At 33.1% G+C, this 25,385-nt stretch overlaps 1 protein-coding gene across 1 annotated transcript; it reads left to right on the top strand.

Annotated features, from left to right (window-relative positions):
* The first annotated feature begins 2,553 nt into the window (after positions 1–2,553).
* LOC127723176 (UNC5C-like protein) lies at positions 2,554–19,165 on the top strand. Its single transcript, XM_052229687.1, has 5 exons — positions 2,554–2,711; positions 8,850–10,072; positions 10,522–10,664; positions 14,772–15,363; positions 17,387–19,165. The coding sequence occupies exons 2-5, from the start codon at positions 8,894–8,896 to the stop codon at positions 17,522–17,524; spliced, it is 2,052 nt and encodes a 683-aa protein (XP_052085647.1). The 5' UTR covers positions 2,554–2,711; positions 8,850–8,893; the 3' UTR covers positions 17,525–19,165.
* Positions 19,166–25,385: the final 6,220 nt, after the last annotated feature.

The raw sequence follows: 25,385 nt of genomic DNA, 5'->3' as shown, positions 1-25,385 counted from the left end.
ATGGTGGACTGTGTACTGATTATTTGATATAGACAAGTTTATCTGTCTTTAATAGTACGTTATAAGTACAGGTATATATACATGTATAGTTATTTCAGTCTACGTGTAGGAGTTTAGAATGCATCTTGTGTGATTTCCGGAAAAGTCCAAATATATAATATATATAAAAATAAGAAGATGTGGTATGATTGACAATGAGACAACACTCAACCCAGAGACCAAATAACGTTTAAAAATGTATAGCTCGTAATGTATTTCTCCTTAAGCTTTTAGAGTTTCTGAACTCCATTATTACACATCTGCACTGATGTAATCATAATAGATAATTCGTGGATCTGATATGATTAGAAGCTAGGAGGGGAATGAAATTAGAAGCTAAAATAATGAGCAAAATGTAGTTCCTTGTCGAAGTCAAACTTTAGTTTGAAAGAGGGATGTGCAAGTAAGATGTTCGGTCAAGGTAAAGTCTGGTATCAGGGGCGGATTCAGGCGGGGCGTGGCTGGCGTGCGCGTCCCCCCTAAAATTTGCAAGGCATGGGTTGAACTCAGCTTAATAAAGAATATTTCGATAAGTTTGCGTCCCCCTAACATAAAATCCTGGATTCGCCCCTGGGTATCTGTTTAACTATTCGATGTTACAATGTATCTCCTAGTATCACGGAAATTATTAAAAGCTATGCAAATCGCCGAATATTATTTCCGATAAAATGGCGTGCAATGAATTTGATTTTTTAATAAAACTACACTGGAATTTATACCTCTGAGGAAAAATACTTCCACACATATCTTTCCTTATATAGCGCGAAATCAAATCCTTGAAAGTAGGGGAAAGTATATTGACGCAGTAGGTTTTAAGTCAGTTTTAAGTCAGTTATCTTGTATATTAACGATGTATATTTACACAATTGTTCCTGCTGGATCCCGATCATTGATACGTTTACCAATTATGTCTGTTTATACTAGTGACGCAATTGTGTCAATATATTGGAAATATATATAACTGTCATACAATACAAGGTTTTGCTAGCTATATTTACACCCAGATTTAACCACCATTATTTTTCGGAAAATGCCTTTACCAAGTCAGGAATTTAGCTGTTTTCCAGTCGTTCTAAAATGGCGGGAAATACCACGAGACAAATTTATCCAACGTGTGGTTTACCAATGTTTATTAAACTGGTCCGAACCTGTTTAAATGCATACAGAATTAGAGAAATTCTGCTGAACACAATGTAAAACAGTCAACTTTGAAATAGAAAAATGGAAGACATTTAATAATGCCAGAGAAATCGCTGTAAGTTATTAGAGGGACAAAGAAACTTTATATTAAACTATAAAATTATTGAAAAATTAGAAATATATTTTTAATAATTAAAAAGAAAATTAATCTTAATTTACATGCAAGTAATTTCCACAATATTTTGATCATGTGTTGTTCTTTTTTGTTTGTCTTCTACAGGTAAATATTAAAGGTGTGGACTCAAGATTGTGCTGTCCAATATTTTGGGGAGATTTCTGTTATCCTTTTTGTGTTTTGTGTATTGATCAATCATAAAATGAAAATTTAAACTTTTTTTTAACCATTTCAAGTAAATATCTTGGTTCCTTAAAAAAACGAGTTAGAACAGTCTGAGGACAGGCTAAAGGGAGCCTCTCGATTTATTTATTTGATCATGTGTTTTATAAATTTTATGAGTGGCATTGTAAATTTTGTTTTTTTTTGTATTTGTCACAATCTTATGTATAGTTTGTTGAGTTTAAATGACTATATACATGTAGATCTGAATTTAATTTTGTTCAAATACTTTGCGTTAAAAATTCAAATAATAATTTTGTATAACTTGGACAACTTTTGATCAAGTTCTTAACCTGGGTTCAGACAAAAAGCCATTCAAATTCATATACACATCATTTGTATGTTAAGCACTTCTTTACTGTAAATATCATATCAATAATTGAATTATCTAATATGCTTAACCGATGAACCCGTACGTTCATAACAAAACTTACAAGTTTAAAGATATTTACAATTTAACTTTGTTAAAAGTTGTATTTTTTTGTTGTTGCTAAATGCTTCAATTTCACTGTAAAATAGAATCAAGTAACACTAGACGTTTATTATGTAAATGTATTCGATTACATTTACATTATGTTGAAAATCCATTATGATACTACCGGACTACAGTTTTATGTATCTGTCTGGACTTTGTCAAAATGCAGGGGCGGATCCAGTCATTTTTAAAGGGGGGGGGGGGGGGGGGGGGGGGGGGGGTTCCAACCCAGGATAAATGGTGGGGGGTCCAACCATATGTACCCATTCAAAAGCATTGAACGTCAAAAAAAGGGGGGTTCCAACCCTCGGAACCCCCTTGGATCCGCCACTGAAATGATACCCCAACCCATGTTTTCATTCTCTATATATATGTGTTTTATTTATACATTTATATTCCACCTGTAAACATGTGACGAAAAACCTTAATCTTCCGGGTTCAGCATAACAGATTATCATTGGACAAACAGCTCAGATATCACCGACCATACATATATTTGTAGATGTGGGAATTCACAGCGGTAACAATAGACACCGAGACCTTATTTTTAAATGTTCACATTTTGTGTTTGTCCCTTTCTATTACTCGCAGAAGGAATAAAGTAAGAGGATGCATTTAGATTTCATAAAGAACAATTGAACAAAATGAACAAAATGAATGGTGAGTAAATTTTTCGTTGCTTTACAAAAAGTTTACAACATGCAATCAATTTAAATCCCCGAGGTAATGTTTTGACATATGTGTATTGGGTTCGACATATAGAATGCATTTTAAATGCTGTGATTATCCTTGGGACCGTAAATTTAATTCGAGACTTCCGAAAACGAGTTAAAATATATATATTTAAATGGAACAAAGTTCGGGACCACTGAAAAATTTCAACTCATCCAAAATTTCGAGTCAACCGAGTTCGACACAACGAGAGTTAACTGTAAATGGACAATTTGCGTTGCGATAATACAGTTGGGGTGTGCGCCTAAAACAACACTAACAGGGAATACACCGATCAACCATTTCTCCGTTTGCACTTTCCATGTATTGATGGCAATGTGTCTGTTGGATCAGATATAACATACCATGCAGAATAAATCTCAGACGATTTAAAGAAGAACTACAACAGAACCTCGTTGTGTCGAACTCGGTCGTGTCGAAAACTCGGATGAGTCCAAGTATTATATACACAACAGGCTGACGATTTGCTGACACCAATGCTCTAACTTTCGACCAGGATGGCTCGAATCTCGGATAAGTCGAATGATTTTGTTTGGTCCTTTCGTCTTATAGAGGTTTGACTGTGAACATCTCAATTCAGTCCAGAGAATGATTGCATTTATCAACAATGAAAATAAGAAGCACATTGGTTCTAGATGAAAGAGCAAACAATAAAAAGTACTATTATAATGGATTCATTATTATTTGTGAAGTACCAACTTTAGTGGATTTCGTAGGAATATGTAAACCAAGAATGTATGTATTCAACAAAGTACCAATTCCATTTTTGCTTATGGCCAAATAACGGAATCAAGTATAAGCGAAAATACAATCTTTCCATAATTCATGAAAGTTTTTACCCATGGAAATAAATGAATCCACAGTCTATCGCAAAAGAATAATGAGCGCTTAACAAATATTGCGACGTACAACCTACCATGATGATATCGGTTGTACTGGACTAGTAAGCATATGGAAAAGTATCATTTAGCATCTACAAAAACAAAGCCGCACAGACAATAGCAAGTTAAAAAAGACCAATTAACACAAGACTATAAACCTTGAACAAAACAATTTTACACAGATTATTAGAAAACACCTAGTCCAGTGTGAAAATAATTATCCGGTTTATAAACGCCTTTCTAATGTCCACTCATGGATGGAAAAACCGATAGAAGTACATTTTGTGTAAGTTAAAATTGGTGAAAGTGTAACTAATACATTTTGTTACTTAAGGACGTATTTGTCAACCCACTTGTGCGTATCAGTCAATATTAAAATATGTTAAGTAATGTTTGTAGGTCCAGGGTGAACATATCCTGATTACACATTTTGTAAAACGCCTTTCTAAAGTCCATGGATGGAAAAACCGATGAAGTATCTTAAAATTGGTACAAAATGTAATTCATACATTTTTGTTACTTAAGGTTTTTGTCAACCCACTTATCAATAAAATATTTCAGTAAGTATTTTTATGCCCCCGCCGTAGGGCATTAAGTTTTACCCTTGTCCGTCCGTTCGTCCGTCCGTACGTCCCGAAAATTGTTTCCGTTCTCTAACTTAAGTTTGCCTCAACCAAATGTTATGAAACATATACACAATGCTTATTACCACAAAACACAGATCACATGACTTTGAATTTGGGTGGCGTCACTTTTACCTTTCTAGAGTTATGCCCCTTTACAAATGGAAAAAAAATGCTGATTTTTTCGTTTCCGTTCTCTAACTTAAGTTTGCCTCAACCAAATGTTTTGAAACTTATACACAATGCTTATTACCACAAAACTCAGACCAAGTACGAATTTGGGTTGCGTCACTTTTACCGGTCTTGAGTTATGTCCCTTTATAACGTTATATGCAAGCGGGGGCATCATCTGTGTCCCATGGACACATTCCCCATTAATTTTTTAAACAGTCCATACCGAGAAATTGACTCTTAACTGCGCCTTATAATAGTTAACATGATTAAATCCTTGTAAGTTTTCTAGCCATAATGCAATCGAATGAACATTGTGTATTCCTTTGATTCAAAATTTTCATGGAACCTCTGAAAACTTGTCCTTGTCCTGAAAAAGAATAAAATGTTGATGAATGATCATTGAAGCAAAAAAAAACAGTCGCGTAATTTACAGAAAATGTTGTCACGAAACTGACATTTTATTTTAATTCGCCGTTTCAGAATATATCGCAATCTGGGTAATATTTTCAAAAGCGTTCATCAACGTTGTAATTGGCACCAGTATGAATTTACCCAATAAAGGCCACTAGATTCGAAAATTCTATCATGCCTCATCTTTTAATTTAATTGCATTGATTTCTGTAGCGTGTATACAATACCCTAAATTATATTTCAGAAAATAAGAGTTTTCCTTACAAATATACACGTGTGTCATTCAAGTGTGATGAGGATTACTACTATGAGTTTGTATTGCGCATGTCTGTTTAAGGTTGCATTGTCTGCAATCGTGATTTTTTTTACTTATTTTCAATCCATACAACATAACTATAAACTTGGGGAGTTCCCTCGATACTTTGGATTATATTGTGGCCCAAATTGTGACCTGCACATACCTGTTAGAGTATATCAATTTCATTCGATGTTGTTTATATTTATTTTCTCCTAGCATGGTGTCGATTGACACGAAAACTATATTATTTCTGTATTATTTCAATGCATGCGGTTGCTGTGTTTATTTGATTAAATACTGAATTGAAGCGCAGACATGCTTTAGGTGTACATATGTATCCTTTTAAAATTTATCACTGATAAGAAGAAGATAATGTTGTAAAATTTATGCAAATTTAAATCCGATTTACGTGAGTTTACATTTGATGTACGGAAAAACTATCTAAAACAATTCTCAACACGTTCGTTTATGGTTGATGATTTATTCAAATATGTCTTTACACTATATATATAAATCTGTATAGGAGTCTCTGGATGGGAGTCTGGATGGGAGTCTGGATGGGGGTCTGGATGGGAGTCTGGATGGGAGTCTGGATGGTCTGGATGGGGGTCTGGATGGGAGTCTGGATGGGAGTCTGGATGGGGGTCTGGATGGGAGTCTGGATGGGAGTCTGGATGGGAGTCTGGATGGGGGTCTGGATGGGAGTCTGGATGGGAGTCTGGATGGGGGTCTGGATGGGAGTCTGGATGGGGGTCTGGATGGGAGTCTGGATGGGGGTCTGGATGGGAGTCTGGATGGGAGTCTGGATGGGAGTCATTTTCTTTATTCTTTCAATTTTTATACAATTTAATTTCAATTCTTTTTTTTATTTTGCACATTATTCATTTCTCTATTCATTCTAATTTAGCACCCCATTAATCTCTTTTCTTTTTTTTTTTCCTATTTTTGTCTATTTTTTATTTTTTTATGCCAATTATTCTCAATTCTAAAAATTACATCCAGACCCTCCTTATTCAGACCTATTTTTGAAATTTTCTATATATGTTTAGTAATGTCTTTTTTTTTCAATTCGGTTGGTTAAACCTGGCTGGTTATTATTTAAGTTTCATCAGATCCATGCTGGTTCATTGCACGGATGTTGTTTAGGTTAATGGAAAAGAAAAAATCGGTTGAATTGATTAACTACACGACACTTATCCTTCCGCAAAGAAAAGTTACTTTTTTTCGGCGTCTTATGATGAAATCACAAGGAAGCCTTTAAAAGCTCACTGCTAGTTTATAAAGGGTCTTGAGTATTTGCATTGAATTAATCAACATTTCATTACAAATGTAATTATTAAAATGTACATGAATAAATGAGTATTTTTATGGACTTTTACATCCTTTAAAGTTTCCCTACCATATTGAAAGTTATTGTTATATTAGCTATGCAACTTATGTATATAGAGAAGTAAATACTATATTAAAATACAAGCAATTTAAAATTTAATATTAATTTTGATATACAATTGAAAATTTAGTTTCCAGTTAAAATCAGTCCAAGTAAATCGCACTCTATTCAGCCAACGTTAACTAGATTATTCTATCTCTAGTAAATCTGAATATTGACCACCCTTTTTTCTTTTCCATTTTTTATGTTAATTTGTAAATATTCTTTGATATTTTTTAACCAATTTAATGTGATATTGTTCTTATCCATACGATATTACAATAGCAGTAGTTTATGTGTACTGCCCTTCTATTATTAAACACAGAAAATTACTCTAATATTAATATACCTTTTAAACAATAAAAAAAAGTGTTAAAATGTAATATTAAAAAGTGTGTTTCAGAGGAATATGAAAATAAAATTGAGAATGGAAATGGGGAATGTGTCAAAGAGACAACAACCCGACCACAGAACAGACAACTTTAAATAAACTTTCAAAATTGGATTCTTCATCCAAACTTTGTCTTTATGGGAAATTAAAAACTAATTGTCAGTCTGAGGAATATTTAAATTATAATAATTTTATACATAGGCAATTACTCTCAAAATTTAGACTTAGTGATTATTTCCTAGGCATTGAATTGGGAAGGTACAGAAACATTCCAAGAGCACAAAGTTTATGTAAAAAATGTGGAGTTCTAGATGACGAATTTCACTTCTTTTTGTATTGTGACATTAACATATCATTGCGTTCTAATTTGTTTGCTTATCTAAAAGACTATGTACCATTATTTCATCATCTTGATCCATTTAATAAACTAAAACACATTCTTAACCCCACCCCTGAACAGGTTTGTCATATTGGAGTCTTTATTAGGCAGTTTTTAGAACTAAGGGGGTCAGACCCATGTCAGACAAGCTTATGATTGTGTTTTTTACATAAATTTGATAATTGAACTCTTAAAATATGTTCCATTCATTGTATTGTACTGCATTGTATTGTATTTAATTGTATCATTGTTTGTTTGTATTGCTTGACCCTTATGGGTGTAATTTTGTAATAAAGATTATATAACTATTATTTAAAATTATGAAGTATTATAAAAGAAGTTCATAAAAAAAACACGAAAAAAAGAAACAAATGGGAGGTCCATACCGTGACCAAGCTTCTGTGGTTTAACCCGACTACAAACTCGACAGATCATCTGTTGAATAATTACGGACATAGTTATCTTAAAAATGAATGAGAAATGCATAACCCTATCCGATATAAATACTTATCGTGCATCCACCCTTCACTCACAAGAGTTGTAGAGACCTTTTGGGATCCTCTGGTTTTGTCGTAATGATAAATACCTTTAAAAATACGGAGGCAAAAATTTAACTGACTGATGCTATAATAATTACCAGGAAAACGAACGGAGTGTGTTTAGATCCTTGTAAGCAAAGCGTGGTCACAGGATATGTATTTTTTTTATTATATTGCATATAACCACATACAATGTAGGTTTACCTCTAATTCATAAGTAAAGTTTCAACATTTACAAATGCAATTGTAAATGATAACAAACTAAATTTACGGAATAATGTTATATTATAAATCTAAACGAACATGTACATGCATATAGAGTTACACCGCATGCACATTTTTAAACACGACTTTCACTTATAAGCGCACTTGTGTTTGAATACTCAATAACCAGCCCCCATATTGAGTAGATTTCTTTCTAAAAAAAAGTAAATTCATCATGATAGAAAACACTGAGATAATTTCATAATTCTAAGAGTATTATAACTTACAATTTGTTCGTTGTTTCCTGTTGACTGATACCATTTAGAAACATAAGTAATATATAAAAATAAGATGTGGAATAATTGCCAATGAGACAACTCTCCACCAGAGACCAAATGACTTAAACTTGTTTGCGGGCGGCCAACCCTCCCCTTACCTGGGACTGTTGTGCAACAGCACAACATATAAAACTATAAAAATTAATTGAAAAGGACTTAACTCGTCAGATCGATACAAAGCAGAAAAACAAATAACAAAAACAAACCGTGACGTGGCAGGGTATTTATACATCCCCTTAACTAAAAAGACACTAAGTACATATCTGAAAGTACTCGCAGTTACTGACAGCTAGTTCAAAGTATATAACAACTAATAAATCATGTATCTAAGACTAATATATATATATCGTTTTATTTTCTGATATTCGAAGGAAAATATACAAAATTTATATTTTTCAGATTGACAAACAAGACATGATTTGTACAATTTCACAAACATCTAAATGGCGGTAACTCAAACCTACAAGACAACCACATACCACAGATTTAAACGAGATGACCAAAGACACGAAGAGTTTGAAGAAAGTTCGGACTTTTTAAAGGGACAAGGATTCTTGATAATTATATTTTTGTTGATAATTTTAGTAATAGTTTCAATAGTTATACTTGTTATTATGTGCAGAAAAAGGCTTTTCCGTAGACAAAAAGAGTCGTGTACGGAAAATAATATCCGATGCCATTGTTTTCTCAACAGAGGTTTTCAATTAGAACATGGTGTTTCATCACAGAACTGTTCATGTCAACAACCCCGTTCTGCGGAATGTATGCAATGCAGATATTCAATCAACAATCATAATGGATTCACGTCGAATCCAAATAATGGACAATCCTTAAGTATTCCATCTACCAGTTTTAGAAATACTGCCATACCGGGTTTTCAAGGGAGTATTAGACAAGCGCCAAGTCCAATACAGAATGAATGTGAACAAATTGTCCAAAGTCACGCAAGACCTTCAGTTGACGAAACGGTGGCCGATTATTCAAACAGTGAAAACGAAGATGAAGAAGAAACACACCCAATTTCAATTCCCAATCAAGAACTATTTGCTAATATTCCTCCTCAACTTTTACAAGTGTGCGAACGAAGTAAAACAATACATGTACAAAATAAGGAAGTTGTATTCATTTCAAGAAGAGTTACCGATAAGGGAGATAACTTGGTATTAGATGGCATGGGTATATCTTTGTTTGTTCCTCCTGAAGCTGTTAAAAAGAACGAAACAAAACTAATCGTTCTGGTTTTAAATTGGGACTTAAGTGACAACCCACACATGTCAGACAAACAAGCATTAGTATCACCAGTTGTGTATGTCGGCCCCCATGACCTTAAATTGGACAAACCATGCACACTTAGTTTCAAACATTGTTCCTTTGACCCTAGACATATCCAGGTGATGAAGAGCGAAACCGAATTAATCGAGTCTAAAGAATGGGTCGAACATTGCTCCCTAAGTGAGAATAGCGGTGCTTGTGTGGTGACACCCGACGAATGTCAGCTTAAAATCGACTCATTCACCCTTTATACGTGTTTACAGTCGCCAACAGGTTCAGATGATTGTAAAAAATGGCTGCAGGTGGCTGCATTTTCTAGTCCTTTACAAACCAGCATTAATCATCAACAGGTAGGATAAAGCATAGTATATACGAACCAAATATTATATTTTCAATTACACATTTATATTTATATGTAGTGATTTTCATATCAAGCGGCACATTTTTCTCACAATTCGTCTTCCATCACGTTACAGTCTCGGTGTTTTTACAAAAGAAGTTTTGTTCAATGAAAATGTTTAGAACAAATACCCTTATGTCACATGATTTCCGAATCAATGATTTACTTTTAATTTTGTTCCTGAAATTATAAGAAGTATAATTAATAATAATATTAATTGGTTTTGTTTGCTTAAAGTCCAGTCTCAAATATGTCAAGCTGAGGTGGGGTTATTGTAAATGAGACAGCAATCCGACGAAATTAAAAGTCGAAAGACTGTATAGATATAATAGTAAAGACTTGATGTATTTGTACTACCATGACTATAAGATTTAATCTTGATTTTTGTTTTTGGTTTAGGTGCGTGTTTATTTTCTAAACAAGACACCATGTGCATTACAATGGGCTATCCAGAACGAGGCTAAGTTTGGTGGACAGTTGATGGGTCCAGAGAAGGTTTATCTGTTTTATGGAAATGCCCAAGATATGTTTATTGCTCTTAGGTAAGTATATATTCAATTTCAAATGCAAGTCTTTGTTTCCTTTTAAGTGCTGCTTGTACAAAACGCGATTCGGAAATGAATAAAATTGAGATCACATGGATATAGGGCGGTAGTACAATGTATAACTCGTAATGCATTTTATTTGTAATTTAGTACTGTAACTTATTATGAAGAAAAGTTTTCAGTTCATCAATTTGGATTTAGAAATAATCATAGGACAGCAGATAGTATTTTTATTCTAAAAACTTTAATAATAAAATATTTGACAAAAAAGAAGAGTAAAATTTACTCTTGCTTTGTTGATTTGCGTCGTGCATTTGACACCGTTTGGCATGCTGGTCTCTTATACAAATTAAAAAAGGATGATGTTCGAAAGAAAATATTTGAAGTAATTAAAGATATATATAAGTGTTGTGAATCTTCAGTTAGAATAGATAATAAACAATCTGAATTTTTTGAAATAGATAAAGGGGTCAAACAAGGGGACAGTTTGAGCCCCACATTGTTTAATTGTTTTATTAATGATCTCCATTCAATTTTTGATGGGACATGTGATCCTGTGTCCTTAGATAAAACATCAATAAGTAGTCTTAGTTTTGCTGATGATCTTTTAATATTATCAGAATCACAAAACGGTTTACAATCTGCTTTGAATAAACTGGAAAAATATTGCTACAAATGGCAACTGACTGTAAATACAAATAAAACAAAAATTATGATTTTTCATTCTAGAAATTCTTTTGAGTCAAAATTTTTTTATAAACAAAATCAGTTAACTGAAGTTAAAGAGTATAATTTTCTTGGGAACGTAATTGATAATAAAGGAAAATTTAAGAGATCTACACATGAACTATCCAAGAAAGCGCTTAAAGCGTTATTTTCATTAAAAATTATATGTCTAATTTTCATCATGTTCCTGTTGATTTATCATGTAAATTATTTGATTCACTAATTAAACCCATAATTTTATATAATAGCGAGATCTGGTTTATGGAAGATTATTACTCAATTTTTAGAGCCATAAATAGAGCCACTTTGCATGGAACTAACTGTGATATTTTATCATTGGCAGATAGATTCAGCTTTGAGAAAGTGCATCATAAATTTTGTAAAACTGTTCTTGGAATTAAAAAAAACCTCATGTAATATAGTTGCAAAGTCTGAGTTGGGACGATTTCCGCTTGACTCTTTTATTAAAACTCAAGTTTTATTATATTTTTGTAGAATAAACTGCCATGAAATAAACCCTCTTGTTAGAGAAGCTTTTGCAGTAAATAAGTCTATGTCTGAAGATGGAATATATACTTGGTATACTTTTGCCAAGCATATTTTTAAAGAATTTAATATTGATGAAGAAGAATATGTTGATTTTGATAAACCTTTTAAACTTATAAAAAATTCACTCAAAAAAACTTTTAAACATATTGTGAAGGAAAAGTATAATAACATCACTCTTCAAAAACTTTCAAATATTGATAACAGTTCAAAACTTTATCTTTATAGTAAACTTAAAAATGAAATTAAATTGGAGGACTACTTGCACAATCTAAACAATTTTAATAGTCGTCAACTTTTAACAAAATTACGTGTAAGTGATCATAATCTGGAAATTGAATTAGGACGTTATAAAAAAAATTCAAAGAGAACACAGACTGTGCAAAGTTTGTAAAATTTTAGATGATGAGGAACACTTTTTCCTTCATTGCCAAATTAACAGTAATGTAAGACATTCCATTATAAATGCAATTAAAACCCATTATCCTAATTTTAACCAGCTTGACTCAAACTCTAAACTTAAAACTATTCTAGATCCCAATAAAGATATTTTGTCTAGTGTTGTAGACTATATAAAGCAATCTATGGAATTGCGAAAATAGGGTCCACATTGGTCAATTATTATATATATATAAATATATAATTAATATGAACTTGACTTGTTTAAAACATTTATTATGTATTATGTTTCTTGTCACTTGTGTATACAATGTACTATGTTTGCATTTTAACCCGCCAGGGTTTCATGTTTTGCAATAAAGTTTATATAAAGTTTATATATAATTATAAATATGTTACATTTTATTCAATTAGTTAATAACAGCTTTCTTAATGCATTTTTTAAAAAGTTAATATCTACAAGTTTTCTGATTAACCCTTCATTTTAATCTAAGACACAATCTTCCTGTCGTGGCAGTACTTGATGGGGGAATTACTAGACTTTTGACCCAGATTTACAAACAAAAGACGAGGTCGCGCACTACCACCTACCGGTCCGTTGCTATGATATTGTGTAATAATATTCTTCTTTTAGTCCAAATAAGTGTCAGTCGGTTTATATTAACGATAACTTATCTCGAAAGTTTTTGAGGGGATATATAAGCCTTAACGGTCAATATTTGAACAGTTTAAAATGTGACCTTGCATACTTAAGTAAACGATATTATGTTTGCAATCCATGCAGATATATTGTCAAATATTTCATAGTTTAAAGTTTAATTATTTTTGATACATTGCACAAGCTTGAAGGAGTTTAAATATTACAGTGTATTACCAAGGTATTTAGAATGTTGACCTTGCTCATACATGTACAAATGCTTATTTTCTTTTATCTTGTTTCTCGAAAAATGGGGAAGACCATAATTAGGGTATTTTTTTATGGGAATTATCTTTTTTTTCACCAGCGTTTAAAAGCAGATGTGTATTTATTTACTCCCTCCGTATCAAAATAAAATAAAACAATTAATATTATGTTGTATAAATCAATGCGTACTGACTGTGTCAATTATCTTTTTATGGCGCCAATTCGTGATGCACATTAGGTGTCACGTGACAAACGACACACGTCTTCAGGGATGTTTCATTTATAAGAAACTTCTCAACTTCAAATAGATAACAGAGAAATTACAGGTTGATACAATTAAGATAGATAAAAACGCGTTCCTTCAACTAGACAAAAATGAAATTACAGGTTGATGCACTTGACATAAATAAAAAACAACTCCCTTCAAACGTTGGAAATATGTCAATAACAGCGCTTATTTTGCCGTATGAATAAAAGTAGACGATTGGTTAATGGGACATCAACTCAAACAAAACTAATAACCAATAGACATTAAGAGGTTCAGATACAGTCTCCAACAATGAACAGTTGTCAGACTACATCGTCCCGAGTCTAGCAGAATGGTCTCCATTTTATATGCAGTATAAAACAGTTTAAAAGTTCTAGATGTGGTTGTCCGATAGTTTTGACCATTGGAATTTTGCACAGGACCGACAAAATTGGGATATTTTACAATAGAAATAATAGTGACGACCAGCAGATTTTCTTCAAAGATCATCAGGATTTTTTTCTCGAGTACTCTGATTCGTTACGATGCGTGTTACATGTAAGCATGTGGCATTTGAGAGTAAGAGCAACGACTGGTCGACTCGTTCTCGGAGTCCATAAACTAGCTGTCCAGCCTTTCTAAGGTACAGCACGGATCTGTGTGTTGGTCTCATATAAAGCATGCAGGGTTCATATTCATATCACATCTTGATCTCGGGCTGACAAGCATGTACTAGTTACCATTATTCTCTATTCTTTATCTTTTTGACACATATTTTTGTACTATTGGCCCGTAATTCTCTATTCGGTAAACCCCACCCAGACCCTCATGGGCATTATAATTTTGCGGCGAAAAGATCATTGTAGTTATCTTCATAACAGCTTAATTTGATATATGTACATTTATAAAATAACTTTCATAGGTATATATTTATACTGATTGTAATTGTGTGATCCCGGTCCCCTTTGGGATCGAAAAGTAAATATTGTCTACCCCATATAACTTATAATATGCATAATTAGCATCTGCAGGCTCTTGCTAATTTTGTTGAAAATCTTGGATCCACCACTGGCATCCATGTTGATTTTTTCGAAAGATTTAATTTATGCTGACAAACATAAATAATACATGTTTGAGTGAATGTTTATTGCATGCACACGTATAAAAATTGCGTTTTTTATCCAACGCAATCATAGGTTTGAACGTTGTTTTTAATTTAGACTTGTTTATATTCTGTTATATATATACATAAAAATTAAAGTTTTTAATTTGATATTTACAGATACTTGTCTGATGGCTGGAATAACGTAGACAAAGAAGTTGAAGAACATGTTCCTTATATAAATATTTGGCATGGAAAATGTCCGCATATTACAATGTGTTTTAAGAAAAATTGTCGGCCTCGAGAATTAACATTTAAATTATTTTTGTATCAATATACACTTGAAAATGAAGGTGGAAATTTTATAGCTCACGTGACAGAAGAAAATAAACGAGACCTTTATTCCGGAACTGGAAAAGAAAGTGGAAAACAGGAAATAGTAGTGACACTTCCGAGTATGCGTAATGATTTGAAACAAGACAAAAATGAGAACCGTCCTCACTCCGAACCGCAGGTTCACCTCCATTTTACAACACCAGACGTTCGTCTTGAAAAAGTTGAACAAGCGACAAAGGACTACTATCCACATGACCTCAAAGTCAAACTAAAAGTTCTTTTAGATCCACATAGTGCTTTTGATAGAAACTGGAAAGCGCTTGCGTCAGCGCTTGGCAAGGATAAATGTATTAGATATTTAGAAACAATGAATAGTCCAACCGAAAACCTCCTTTCTTATGCTGAATCCGCAAAGTTGTCGTTAGAGACCTTAGCGGTAAGTGTATTCTCCTATATGCCTTTAAATTTGTATACCAAGTAGTCATTTTTATCCTGTCATATACCAGTCAGCTATTATTTACTATTCCCTATACGACTGAATCAACTTTACAATGTTTCATGCAAATATGAAAAAAAATGTTATTTAGGATTTTCATAAGACGGGAACCGAATACTCCCCCTAAAATAACTAGAGTATAACTAAGCACGCGATATGCAATATGACAAAATACAATCTGTTTTTTGTCTTGGCAAAATGAAAATAAATAAATAATTTGATTGATTGCTTAGTGTTTAACGCCATTTTCAGCTCTATTGACTATTTCGGGGCGGTGAGATTTTTTTGGCGGAGGTAGCCGGAGTGCCCGGAGAGAAACAAGTTGAACGATCATCGGTAGGACAATCCTAGTCAATTAAGATTGGAGTCGAACACACATGTCACGTGCGGGATTAGAACTCTCAACCTCAGTGACTTAACAGGCTAGTGATACAATAGTCAGACTACTTAGACTACTCGGCCACCGAAGCCCCCTAATTTTAGATAAATAAAACAAACAAACATTTAACAAAAAAAATATATAAATACACTTACATTCAACTGAAACATTTAATTTAATTGTTAAACCAGCCGAGGATTTCCAATAATTATTCATCATTTATCAAACTTTACATTTGTAGTATACAGGAGCAGACATTCAGAGGTCAAAACATTTTTACAAAATGAATAGTTACCATTATTGAATCCTTTAACGTGTCGAGTCAAAATATCAGAAAAAAGGGGCGTTAAATCAGATTAGATTAAAACAAATCAATTATAATCATATTATATGTGGACACAGATGTACCAAAAAACGCAATTAAGATATAGCAACTTTGTTTCATGTTAATGGGACAAAAGCAATCCAATGACACAACAAAAACCTAAAGATTTCCTGAGTTACAGCTTTGAACACTTCGGGTGCCACATGTGGAGCAGTATTTGCTTTACCCTTCCTGCGCTCACGAGATCACTCCCGGTTTGTAGTGGGGTTCGTGTCGCTCAGTCTTTAGTTTCTTTGTTGTGTTTTGTGGTCAAATGTACAATTGTTGTTTTTTTTTTTGTAACTTTGTTTTCGATTTATGAGTTTGAATACCCTTTTGCCTCTCTTTTTCAATCCATTTTATTTCTTTATGTATTATTCATAAAAGAGCAAGTAAGGAAAAGGGGGGGGGGGGGGTGAAATTACACTGTATAATATAAAATATAAAAAAAATTTGGTCATGCATGATGACCTTTAAAGTAAAGTAGTAAAAAAGGTAAACAATTATGCTTGCATCTAAAGCTGTGAAACTGATTTCAAGACCCCCTTAACATAAAATAATCCATAGTTTGAGTAAGAGCTGATAAACCAATAATTTTGATATAATTTGTCCCAAAAGAAGAACATGCAATACACTGTAAACATGTTATTGAGAAAATGCAGGTGGGATTTTTTAAATTGCTTTTATTGTTATAAAAAATGCACTAGAAACTGTTTGTGTTATCGGGCCAAGTTAATCTACACTCGTATGTCAAGCACTTAATCACCCTAAGCCTAAATAAAGACTGATAACGAATTTAACATAGACTAACAAACAATTTTTAAATAAAGTACACTGTTCAAGTTTTTTTTTATTAATTCAACAGACCCGACACAATATATATAGTTTCAAACTACAATTTATAACACACTTCAGATTGTCTTGTTTTTGTGAAATCGTGGTGTGCTTACTTTTGTATGTTTATTTTTAATTCTTTAAACAGAGTACTTTTGTCCTGTTTAGAGTTCACCACTTGCAATGTTTGGCATTATTTAAGGTACATGTATGTAATATGAAATTAGGAGATGTGATATGATTGCCAATGAGACAACTATCCACCAGAGTTCAAATAAGTTGATGTAAGCAATTATAGGCCCCGTGAGTTTGTCGTAATTTATTTAACGCACTTATCGGTTGATTTTGTTACTTTTGTTATTTTTGTTATTTTTATGTATTTGCAGGATATTTTATCTTGTATTCAAAGAGAGGATGCTTCAACGCTTGTTAAAGAATATATTCCACAAACAACCAGAAACGGCCGTGCTGGACACGAGTCGACTGAGAATTCGTATGATTACAACATCCCAGAATATCAATGAAGTTCTACAATATTGATTTGAATTTGTAGTTATATTTATATTGTTTACTTACTGTAATTTTGAAATCATCGATAATTTCGCGATTAATACAAAATTGCAAAAATATATCCCTTCGCGTAAATTTTATTTTAAATTATAAAAAAATGAACCAATGACAAGAAAACTGCGATAATAAATCCACGCGAACAGGTTTCAAATTAGCCATGGCAAAATTTCAGATCAGAAAAAAAAACAATTTCAAGTGTTACAGTACGTGTTAAGATAATTAATTATAAGAACTTTCAGATTTGAAATAGTGTACCGGTACCATGGGTACATTCAGAAATTATTTTTATTATTGTGACTGCCGACCAATGGACAAAAGGGCGAGTTTTATTATTGTGACTGTCGACCAATGGAAAAAAGGGCGAGTTTTATTATTGTGACTGTCGACCAATGGACAAAAGGGCGGGTTTTATTATTGTGACTGTCGACCAATGGACAAAAGGGCGAGTTTTATTATTGTGACTGTCGACCAATGGACAAAAGGGCGAGTTTTATTATTGTGACTGTCGACTAATGGAAAAAGGGCGAGTTTTATTATTGTGACTTTCGACCAATGGAAAAAAGGGCCAGTTTTATTATTGTGACTGTCGACCAATGGACAAAAGGGCGAGTTTTATTATTGTGACTGTCGACCAATGGACAAAAGGGCGAGTTTTATTATTGTGACTGCCGACCAATGGACAAAAGGGCGAGTTTTATTATTGTGACTGTCGACCAATGGAAAAAAGGGCGAGTTTTATTATTGTGACTGTCGACCAATGGACAAAAGGGCGAGTTTTATAATTGTGACTGCCGACCAATGGACAAAAGGGCGAGTTTTATTATTGTGACTGTCGACCAATGGAAAAAAGGGCGAGTTTTATTATTGTGACTGCCGACCAATGGACAAAAGGGCGAGTTTTATTATTGTGACTGTCGACCAATGGAAAAAAGGGCGAGTTTTATTATTGTGACTGTCGACCAATGGACAAAAGGGCGAGTTTTATTATTGTGACTGCCGACCAATGGACAAAAGGGCGAGTTTTATTATTGTGACTGTCGACCAATGGAAAAAAGGGCGAGTTTTATTATTGTGACTGTCGACCAATGGGAAAAAGGGCGAGTTTTATTATTGTGACTGTCGACCAATTTATTATTGTGACTGTCGACCAATGGAAAAAAGGGTGAGTTTTATTATTGTGACTGTCGACCAATGGACAAAAGGGCGAGTTTTATTATTGTGACTGCCGACCAATGGACAAAAGGGCGAGTTTTATTATTGTGACTGTCGACCAATGGAAAAAAGGGCGAGTTTTATTATTGTGACTGTCGACCAATGGACAAAAGGGCGAGTTTTATTATTGTGACTGCCGACCAATGGACAAAAGGGCGAGTTTTATTATTGTGACTGTCGACCAATGGAAAAAAGGGCGAGTTTTATTATTGTGACTGTCGACCAATGGACAAAAGAGCCAGTTTTATTATTGTGACTGTCGACCAATGGACAAAAGGGCCAGTTTTATTATTGTGACTGTCGACCAATGGACAAAAGGGCCAGTTTTATTATTGTGACTGTCGACCAATGGACAAAAGGGCCAGTTTTATTATTGTGACTGTCGACCAATGGGAAAAAGGGCGAGTTTTATTATTGTGACTGTCGACCAATTTATTATTGTGACTGTCGACCAATGGAAAAAAGGGTGAGTTTTATTATTGTGACTGTCGACCAATGGACAAAAGGGCGAGTTTTATTATTGTGACTGCCGACCAATGGACAAAAGGGCGAGTTTTATTATTGTGACTGTCGACCAATGGAAAAAAGGGCGAGTTTTATTATTGTGACTGCCGACCAATGGACAAAAGGGCGAGTTTTATTATTGTGACTGTCGACCAATGGGAAAAAGGGCGAGTTTTATTATTGTGACTGTCGACCAATGGACAAAAGAGCCAGTTTTATTATTGTGACTGTCGACCAATGGACAAAAGGGCCAGTTTTATTATTGTGACTGTCGACCAATGGACAAAAGGGCCAGTTTTATTATTGTGACTGTCGACCAATGGACAAAAGGGCCAGTTTTATTATTGTGACTGTCGACCAATGGAAAAAAGGGCGAGTTTTATTATTGTGACTGTCGACCAATGGAAAAAAGGGCGAGTTTTATTATTGTGACTGTCGACCAATGGACAAAAGGGCGAGTTTTATTATTGTGACTGTCGACCAATGGAAAAAAGGGCGAGTTTTATTATTGTGACTGTCGACCAATGGACAAAAGGGCGAGTTTTATTATTGTGACTGTCGACCAATGGACAAAAGGGCGAGTTTTATTATTGTGACTGTCTACCAATGGAAAAAAGGGCGAGTTTTATTATTGTGACTGTCGACCAATGGAAAAAAGGGCGAGGTTTATTATTGTGACTGTCGACCAATGGAAAAAAGGGCGAGTTTTATTATTTATACTTTAGGAAATGCTGCATACAAATTATGCTAGTGTGTTTTTTAATATCAATTGCGAAACTTATTTCGTGGCATTTATTTTCAAAAATAAAAAACGTCACATAAATTTCTCAATTTCCAGTAGTTTATGAAGTGAATTAGAATTATTATAGTGGTGTGTAAAATGAGTATGACAATAGGTACAATTTAACCAATTTTGTTTTACTTTTGGGTTGCTTGGCATACTTTTGGTAAAAATATTTTATAAAATGATTCAGGACAGAGAAACTGCTTATCAAATTTCCCCTTTTTTTAATCTGACATTTTTGTATTTTTCACACGAAGTTATCAAAATTTTCCCACAATCTTGATCATGACAGACAAAAAATTAAAAAAAAAAACTCTTTATTTTCAGATCACAGAATGATTATACGACAAATACGACAATTTAAACATGTTTAGTTCATTCATTCGACAGCACATATTATCTACCTTTTATATAAATGCAAAACGCAGATTTGTAAAATCGATTTGTGAAAGAAAAGAAAACAGTGTTGTGAAAATATCTTATTTCCTGTATCAATTGTGTAACAAATACTTAGTTGAAAATACAGACGTAAATTGATTGATTAATTGATGGTTTTACACACCACTTTCAGCACTTTCAGCTATATCATGGCGGCCAGTTTCTTGGTGTGGAGCCTCAGAGGGCCTTCGACAGGAAAACTAGCAATCCTCGTCAATTAAGTATTATATATACAATGAATAAGCGTTGATGCTTGAAAAAGAAACCATGAGCCCGGAGTAAAACGTATCTGCCACGAGTGGGGATTGAACCTGCAATCTTAGTGTGTACAGGCTAGTGATAACTGTAGTCGAACTACTCAGACCACTCGGTCACCGAAGCCGTCAATATGATATGAGACACTGTTATCTTTGAAATGTATCTAATAACTTTAACATAAATATAGCCAGTCCTCGAAAGTAAGGGTAATTTCATTGCTTTGAAAAAAACATGCTGCAGGTAATTTCTAAATAAAAGATTTACGTATAACTCACCTTTCTTTTTCATTTTCACTCTTCTCTATACAAATCGTTGAAATAGTTTTACTGTCAATCGTTGAAATACTTTTACTGCCAATCGTTGGAATATTTTTACTGTCAATCGTTGAAATATTTTTACTGTCAATCGTTGAAATATTTTTACTGCCAATCGTTGAAATATTTGTACTGCCAATCGTTGACATATTTGTACTGTCAATCGTTGGAATATATGTTCTGTCAATCGTTGGAATATTTTTACTGTCAATCGTTGAAATATTTTTACTGTCAATCGTTGAAATATTTTACTGTAAATCCTTGAAATATTTTTACTGTCAATCGTTGAAATATTTTTACTGTCAATCGTTGAAATTTTTTACTCTTTCTTTGATATCAATCGTTTATATTGCAGTCGCAAATATAAGTTTTCCCATGTGACACGTGAGCTGATATGTCAGTTTTTCCAATGTGCTTCTCGAGTAAAGTTAACCATTTTGATTTTTAAACAAAACCGAATGAACTGAAATAGAAAAGTAAGTTTTATTTACAGAACAGCATTATTTATATTAAGAAAAGTGATATTTTGTATAGACTAGAACTGTTAGTTTATTTTAGAGAATACATCTAGAAGCAGTACATTTGTATATACTTGGACTTTTTAAAGAAAATATTATATATCGTCGCTGGGCTTCCTAAATGTAGTAAATTACAAATTTTTTAACAAAAAAATTACTCATCAACAGGCTTTGAAAATTTTGGTTGAAATGCATGCTTCCAAAATGTCGTATTTGAACTTGAACATTTTTGTAACTGGCTGTGAAATAAAAACTTGGACATTTCTGGATAACACAAAAACTAACCTCATTTTTACAAAAATAAAGAAATGTAAAAGTTTAAGATTCCCAAAGGCACTATGCAACAATTTTCAAGTTTACATACAACATTTTGGAAGCAAACTTTACAAAAAATTGAGATTGGCAATTTTGTCACATGTCTTATTTCAAATAATTTGATTGGTCTAAATGTATATATAATATTTTGGAATAGCAGAGATTTCCTCCCGCCAAACCGGTTTCTGTGAAAAAGTAGTTTTAGCAAAAAAAATCATATACGACATTTTGGAAGCAGAGCGACGATATAATCCTAGTCTACAGTTCTAACTTATACAACTTGAATATCCCTTCTGTATAAGCTAGAACTGTTAGTTTATTTTAGAGAATTGATGTAGTATCAATACTTTTGTATATGCTTGGACTTTTTTTTTTTAAAACATTATATATTATAAACCTACAATTGTGAGTCATGTATCTTTGTTTGTGTTTTGCTTTGAGGAGGTAGAGGTTTTATGGAAACCATTATGGTATTATGTTAAATAACCATGATAATTCTCCATAAGACAGCATTTATTGTATTCCATTTTGAATTCATCAAATATTTATTGATGTATAAAACTAGTCTGCATATTGTTATACATAATATCTTAAAAATCTACACCCTCCCTCTTCATCTTGTTTTTGAATTTTTGTCAGATATTCGGAATCCTCTGGTTTTATCCATGTAGTGCTAACGAATATTTTGCCCGCTAACCCCTACTTTTGTTTTCATAATTTTATTACATATAGTTTAAAAAGCCATATTTGAAAATCTTATAAAGTTCTTGTTATTTTTTCATAGTTTTTGAAAGAAAAAAGGTGCCAATGTTAAATGTATGACAAATCTAGAGAGAATCATTTCCCGCTAATTTTTCAATGGCTTATATCTCGAAAACAAAGTCACGGACCCTTCATTTTTTTCTGCTTTTTTAGTTCCGTTATTTATATACTATCAATTTATAACAGTCTTTTTAAAAGTTTGTTATTTTGAAACAGAGTAGCGAACATCCTTAACTGCTGGTTCAGTTACGTCTTATATAATTGTTATATGTATTACAACTGTAGATGATTTATACAAATAAATATTATAGAATAAGCAATATGTGTTTATATTAATCAACACAACACCAGTTAGGTGTATTCTTTTTAATTTTTGAGCAGAAGATATACAATATTGGTACGTTATTTTACATTTCAGTAGCTCATTTGTTTCCTGCAGTTTGAACCCTAAAGGTTGATTGGGGTATAGACATATGGTGACCCTTTGATCGTCCTCCGACCGGCATTAAAACCTTAACCAAATTGGGGCGCCCGTTTGACTGCACGGGGTGTATAAAAGCGCAGTAACGTCAGCTCAGATAAGGGACTTAAGTAGATAGGGTGTCTTCCTCCATCTTGGATTTTGAATACCTGAAAACAATCGGTCTAGATCTTTAATAGAATGTGCAAATTTTGAGAGTAGTAGGTAATTCATGTGTAAGAATTTTCATTTCAATATAGAAAATGACATGTTTTATCATATTTATGGTTGTATTTTACAAAAAACAGAAAATTTTTGTTTGATTCAATTTTTTCCAACTTTGCCACATAAGGGGAGGCAACTCAAATGTAAGGGCAGATAATTCAGATGAAGGTACTTTTACAATAGAATGTGTTAGGAATTTATCTATTTTATTATGTAGCAAGAAAACGGGTCCGGTGACCCCATTTTTTCTTTTTCTTATCTGAAAGCATACTATTAAAGCTATCTTCTCATATTTTATCTCAAAATTCTATGGTGTAGTTTTCGTTTTATGGCAGAAAATTGGGTTTTCCATGCATAATCTATACAAAATCTGTTAATTTTGAACAACCTGTAGCGTGAAAATAAGCCCCGTGACCCATTCTTTTTATCATTTTTTTTTAAAAAGCTTGATATAAACTACATTTTGGCAAATTATTAAAAAATTCTATGGATTATGATTTAGACACCCCATCTACCTTAAATCCGATGTCTCTTGTAGAGAGAGTGCCACGTTCTATGTACGTTGAGAACCCTTGCAAAAATTCTTTGAGGGATCCGTAGCTTGCCTGTTACTAGGCTAAATTTCTGTTCCTAGCCATTTTACCCACATTTTTAAATTTCTATTTTCTTTTTTTATTTCATCCCGCTCGACTTCTTTTAAAGCACCTTCCTTGAAAATTTTGTATTTATTGTAAATAACTTGTCGTCCTGATCATGCATGGAATATTTGCCACTGCACATTAAGCAAATGATCAATTAAACAATCTCTGCAGTTTGTTGACTCGGTTTCGTCGAACAATTCTTTTTAAATATGAATCCCTCTCAAAGAATATGTAAATTTGTAAAAGGCAAATTAAAAACCACCACAAGGATATATGTACATGATTTGTGGATTCCAACACATACACACACACAAAATGATTACAGACCTATATATTGGTGAACAATACTTACTCCACATATGATACTGGTATAGAGGTAAATAACCCCGCCAAAAATCTGTTAAAATCAGAAAAAGCTTACATTTTTTTTAGTTGTACTATAACGGAAACAAAAATGTTTGAAGATGTGAAATTGTTTTCTTTAATCAAAAACTGTTAAATTCCCTGCCAATTTAAGTCATCTTTGCTAGCCAAGGGTTGCGATCCGACCCGCTCCACATCTTGGATAGTCAAGGGTTACTATCCGACCAGCTCCTCTCCCCTTTCAGAAGGTTTGACAAATTTGATATATTGACCCAAAAATACAGGGTGAATGACCCCACCTCTTTGATTAATTCAAATAAAATTATGGCTTTGCACATGTGTCCCTTGGCTTGTCTCTTGTAGGTAGTTCTATCATATTTCAATGCGGAAGAAGCTGACCTATAATTGTTAAGGATTCTATTCTACAAACATAAAGAAAGGGTCATGCAGGAGATAAATCGATTTACGATCCCTACAATTACAATAGAAATATCAGTAAATAGCTATACTGTTTTGTTCTATTTCGAAATTTCTGTGGTTTTCTATTTTGTTTTGTTTTGTCTTCAAGTTAATGAATTTATTTTTTTTCCAACTTTTTTTACTTTGCTTTTATTCAATGTACAGTTATAACAATTTACAATAAGACGATGTGGAATAATTGACAATGAGACAACTTTCCATCAGAGACTAAATGACACAGAAGACTATAAGTCACCGTACGGCCTTCAACAATGAGCAAAACCCACTCCATATACAGTTAGCTATAAAAGATCCCGATATGACAAAATGTAAAATAATTGAAACAAAAAACTCAACGTTTTGTTTTGTTAAGGAATGCAATTTCGACATAACAGTTTGGAAACTCTGTTTAAATGCTGCTGTACACATTGTATGCATTTGTGTCTTTTGTCTTTATGCTCTTGCTGTTGTTGTTAGTGCTTCGTACCAATCTGTTGAAAAGGCATTTCAGACTGATTTTTACAATTTGTTCTTGTGTTGTCATGTTACACAACTGTCTCAG

The sequence above is a fragment of the Mytilus californianus genome, unplaced genomic scaffold, assembly GCF_021869535.1.
Source record: "Mytilus californianus isolate M0D057914Y unplaced genomic scaffold, xbMytCali1.0.p SCAF_13, whole genome shotgun sequence".
In the NCBI taxonomy this organism is placed as follows: Eukaryota; Metazoa; Mollusca; class Bivalvia; order Mytilida; family Mytilidae; genus Mytilus; species Mytilus californianus.
Note: the sequence above shows the minus strand (reverse complement) of the source record. Positions and strands in the feature narration are given on the sequence as shown.